This window comes from Dendroctonus ponderosae, unplaced genomic scaffold (assembly GCF_020466585.1).
Source record: "Dendroctonus ponderosae isolate FM_Combo_2020 unplaced genomic scaffold, Dpon_F_20191213v2 Dpon_F_20191213_6, whole genome shotgun sequence".
Taxonomy (NCBI): domain Eukaryota; kingdom Metazoa; phylum Arthropoda; class Insecta; order Coleoptera; family Curculionidae; genus Dendroctonus; species Dendroctonus ponderosae.
In genome coordinates this window covers 446281-450546 of record NW_026018814.1, presented here as the reverse complement: position 1 = coordinate 450546, position 4266 = coordinate 446281, and the positions used below count along the sequence as shown (strand labels likewise).

The 4266-nt window shown below is 38.1% G+C and overlaps 3 protein-coding genes across 5 annotated transcripts in view; 1 reads left to right on the top strand and 2 right to left on the bottom strand.

The window, feature by feature from the left end:
- The window catches only part of LOC109533013 (fatty acid 2-hydroxylase), a 5880-nt gene extending 4181 nt beyond the window's left edge, over nucleotides 1–1699 (top strand). For both annotated transcript variants that reach the window (XM_019898199.2, XM_019898197.2), the window contains exons 6-8: nucleotides 382–501; nucleotides 650–782; nucleotides 1503–1699. In XM_019898199.2, the coding sequence (XP_019753758.2) occupies nucleotides 382–501; nucleotides 650–735 (206 nt within the window). In that variant the 3' untranslated portion in view covers nucleotides 736–782; nucleotides 1503–1699. The remainder of the gene's footprint in view (nucleotides 1–381; nucleotides 502–649; nucleotides 783–1502) is intronic.
- Nucleotides 873–2859, bottom strand: LOC109533015 (V-type proton ATPase subunit G). Its single transcript, XM_019898201.2, has 3 exons — nucleotides 2650–2859; nucleotides 2235–2434; nucleotides 873–1243 (listed from the first exon to the last, which is right to left on the bottom strand). The coding sequence occupies exons 1-3, from the start codon at nucleotides 2729–2731 to the stop codon at nucleotides 1175–1177; spliced, it is 351 nt and encodes a 116-aa protein (XP_019753760.1). The 5' UTR covers nucleotides 2732–2859; the 3' UTR covers nucleotides 873–1174.
- A 117-nt stretch (nucleotides 2860–2976) lies between these two features.
- LOC109533014 (dolichol-phosphate mannosyltransferase subunit 1) overlaps nucleotides 2977–4266 on the bottom strand; it is a 4972-nt gene continuing 3682 nt past the window's right edge. The window contains exons 2-5 of one of the 2 annotated variants that reach the window (XM_048667474.1): nucleotides 3853–3993; nucleotides 3588–3798; nucleotides 3373–3535; nucleotides 2977–3312 (exon numbers count right to left, since the gene is read on the bottom strand). In XM_048667474.1, the coding sequence (XP_048523431.1) occupies nucleotides 3065–3312; nucleotides 3373–3535; nucleotides 3588–3798; nucleotides 3853–3953 (723 nt within the window). In that variant the 5' untranslated portion in view covers nucleotides 3954–3993 and the 3' untranslated portion in view covers nucleotides 2977–3064. Of the gene's footprint in view, nucleotides 3313–3372; nucleotides 3536–3587; nucleotides 3799–3852; nucleotides 4146–4266 lie in introns of those variants that run through there. The other variant, XM_019898200.2, reaches the window with a different exon arrangement.

The following is a 4266-nucleotide window of genomic DNA, read 5'->3' as shown; positions in this document are numbered from 1 at the left end:
AAAGCAGCAACAACGCTACACATAAAAACTGATGATGGTGGAAAAATACACCGAAACGTATTTTGATTGATAAATAGAGACAATAAATGACTGAACCCCAGGAATGAATTTGACTTGGAATTGAATATCCATCTATTATTTAAACAATGTGTGTGAGATGCGACTTTTCCTCAGAAAAATCAGTTATTTCGCAATACACGCACCAATGTGTTAAACACATAATACCTAATAAAAATCGTGTACATATTTGCTTATACAAACAGGCCACATATTGTTTTCTCATAAAGCGAAAAAATCAATAATCTCCTGCTCATAAAGGAAAGTTCTGTGCGTATTTTATAGTATCATGTGTAACTGTTATCACAACCATTCACATTTTAGGGTACGTGACTTATGATATGATTCATTTCTATTTGCATTATGGCTCTCCGAAGGAAAATAGTTACTTTTACAACCTGAAACGGTATCACAATCAGCATCATTTTGCGCACCATGATAGCGGTAAGTGTTGCATAAGTGCTAGTATTTGTTGTGTAATACAAAAACCCATTATTTATCAGAGCAGTGGAAATAATTTAAATAAACTTATCAATTCATTGTGTGTGTGTGTGTGTGTGTCAGTTCAGGGTTTATACAATCAGTTTTTCAGGGTTTGGAATAAGCAGCATTTTCTGGGACAAGGTATTTGGCACGGCAATTAACCTGAGAAAATTGGGCATGAGTATAATCTGGTAAAGCTAATCCGCTTTACAAATAGGCGCAACAAGTGTTGATAATTTAAGGTAATTATGTGCTAAATCAGATCAAATAAACTGCCGAAACGACCATATTCAAAGCCTTTCCTATCCCCAATGCTGAGCAAAACGCGCAAAAAACATCGAGTTCTTTTATTCCACAACAGACTTACAACAAACAGGACAATAAAGAAATCGCGTGTCTAAACATTTAACAATCGATATTCATTTTTATATGTACGTATAGTGTAATATTGCCAGGTTGTCTTAAAAATGTAAACTGAACATCAAAAAAGGTGTACACTTGCATGTCGCGCAAAAAAGGATACATTGTACATTTAAAAAAATGGAATGAGTTAGGATAATACATCAATTAAGTATCTACAAATTAGTTGCTTTTAGTACCTAAATAAAAAGTACATCGTGCCTTGAACAATAGTTTACTGGCGGTAGTTCTTGTGGATTTCGGGCTTGATATCATAAACCAGAGCCAAGATATCTTGAATCACCTGGAAATTATTTAAAAATATCAATATTTTATTGCACAATTTTTTTTATATAATTTTATCAGAAATTGATCGGTAATTTATTCATCAAACGAATTAGGCTTTCGCGTCCATTACTTGAAACTGGTAACTTTTTCGGGCACGAGTTGCAATCACCATAAAGGCGAAATTCGTTTGATACACTCCCAAACTTAATAATGTGCATGATAGAATGTAGTTTTGAATTATGATCTCTCGGGTTTAAACAGTGAATTTCTTCTAGCAATAAGAGGTTAAACGATGCAAGTAATTCAACAAACTTAAAGAATGTGATAATTTGGCTTCATAGGAGTGGCCAAAGCGATTCGGAAATTTCTTGAAGACACCCAACATCAGAAGACTCTACCAAGATCCAACAAGSGCTGATCAAAGACTTGCCAATGTTATATAAAACGAAATTAAAGGCGGTGATTAAAATTCCTCAGTTTATATCAAATTTTCTCTCCTTCGAAGTAYAMTAAGGAATAATTAACGAAAKGASGGCAAATAAGCGATGAAAGCAGACAGCAGCATGTTTTGAATATAATTGAACAATTTCAAYGGAAGTRAAAAAAGAAKGAARCTATTATCCCCATAAAATCCTAATTAAATCCCRAAGCAAACATCCCCAATTAGCATTTGCTCTACATCATTGGGTTTTAAATGCGTTTTAGGTAATTTAGACCCAGAATAYATTACGGTTTTCCAGCMAMTTGAAAGAAYGTTATTAGATGTAAGAAGTARACMACAGYTAAGTAAACAGTCGAAATCACCTGTACATCATGTGAGCAAACCAGCACATGACTCGGGTCGTATAAAAATTGATCAAACTCCCAAAAATKTCCCCTTGTATGGCCAATTAAGTATGTCAATTGGAAACTCGGTGATTGCCAATTAAAGCTGACTTATTACATAAACCGTAATTGATCAGAGAGTCACATGACTGAACGGAATAATAGTTAAAAAGTGCAATTACCGCAGCCTTCTGAACTTGGACCAGCCTATTCATATCGGCAATCCTGATTTTGGTGTCTGCATCGATTTTAGCAGCAACATCCTCCTTTGAGCCCATATGCTTGGCTTCGAAATCCCGGAACTGGCGTTCCCTTTCCTTGCGGTACTTCTCGATTTCCTCCTGGGCCTCCTCTTTGGCCTGCTTTAGTCTGCGTGCCTTGCCTATGGAGGAAAACCTTTGCTAAACATCAAGCCCTTTATAAATATGAGCAGTTGTTGAGAAGTGGCCTAAATGGGGCTCTAAACACAGCAACGTATATCTACTCTGCAGAAAGTTAGAGGAGCTGGAGGGGCCTCAAATTACCAGCAAAACCTAGGGGGGGCGAACCCCCGGGAGGAAACCTCCAAACCTTGTGATGCCTTGGAACTATACTTACGTTTACGGGCTTCTGATACTTTTTCTGCGGCCCTCTTTTCAGCAGTGAGCAGCTGCTGAATTCCCTGAGTCTGACTAGCCATTTTCAGCCACTTATGGAGAAAAACTAATTTTACTCAAGAGAAAATAACTGYGCGACTGATCGTAGAAAACCACGAAACAGACCAACCCAGTGACAGTCATATGACTTCCAATCGATTTTCGTCGCAATAACGAAAATTGCCGAATARCGKAGTATTTTGTTTTTTGTCGATTGGCATCTATGCAGCAGATAATTCATCATAAGAAGGAAAGTGAGCGACGCTCACCAAAAAAAGGATAAAGCTACTATGGGCCAACGGGTTTTATTGAAAATAAATACATTCAGGGAGATAAAACAMAGCTTTAAAAATAAGTGGAATCTTGGGCAGTTGGGCTTAAGTAGTGGCAAACAAATACACCAGCCCACGGACAAACTGGACGATTTCAGAGCCACCCAGTTTCGACTCCCCATAGACACGATCTACAAAGCTAATGGGGACTTCGCCAATGGTATAATTTTTCTGCCTGGCCCGAATGATCATTTCCATCTGGAAAACGTATCCCTTTGATATGCAACTATTCGTCAGGCTTTCCAACACGTCCTTTTTGTACAGGCGGAATGACCCAGTGAGATCGGAAACAGCTGCAAAATGCGGGATTTTCGTTAAAAAAAACACTCCCAGTTGGGTAGTTTTGAAGTTACCTGGACGCAAGAGGATTTGAGTGAGTAAATTGGCGCCTCGTGATATCAGTTTTCTTCGAAAATCCCACCCATAAACGCCGCCAGTGCCCACATATCTGGTTCCAGTAACCACATCATAGTCGTTGGATTTTTGCTTTTCAATCATTTCTTTGATAAATTTGGGCTGCAATCAGTGATAAATTAGGTAAAAGCCATTAAAATCTACTGGAACTTACATGGTGGCTCAAATCAGCATCCATAATAATAACAAAATTGCCAGTTGCATGCTTTACACCATGAATGTAGGCAGTGCCAAGGCCCAGTTTTTTCTCTCTGGGCCTCAGCACGATTTTCTCTTTACCATAGATCCGCTGCAACTGTTCGGCAGCTTCAAGAGTTCCGTCGGGGCTCCCATCATCAATTATAATGATTTCGTAGGAGTGCCCACTTCAGATACATAGAGGGTGGTTTATACGATAAAACGGTACAAGAAATATATACCTGCTATTCATGTGCTTCACTAAGAGCCAGATAATGATGGGCAGATTCTCCACCTCATTATATGTGGGGAGCAGGATGGAATACTTGTTATTTGGGGCCATAGTAGGACACGTCAATGACAACAATAACAATAAATATAACCTAAATGACAATGTCGCCGTCATAAAAGTAAAAAATACCCTAGATATTCAGTATGGACCCTAGTCAACTTGGCTAAAGATTATGTGCAGAGATGCCAAGTCTACCGATTTTTCGGTAGATCTACCGATTTGTCAAAGAACCTACCGATCTACCGATACCATGCAGATTTCTACCGAAAAGTAACAAATAAAATTTAAAAAACTATCCGTGGATTACTTAAAATAATATAACATATTTCCATTCATGATCAAAGTACGTTGGTAATAGCAGACA

Bases quoted from the DNA above. Each gene is read 5' to 3' on its own strand.
- LOC109533015 (XM_019898201.2), bottom strand. From the start codon at position 2,731: ATGGCTAGTCAGACTCAGGGAATTCAGCAGCTGCTCACTGCTGAAAAG. The intron at 2,435-2,649 runs GTAAGTATAGTT...TTTCCTCCATAG, and splicing joins AGTATCAGAAGCCCGTAAAC to GCAAGGCACGCAGACTAAAG. The intron at 1,244-2,234 runs GTAATTGCACTT...AATAATTTCCAG, and splicing joins TCCAAGTTCAGAAGGCTGCG to GTGATTCAAGATATCTTGGC.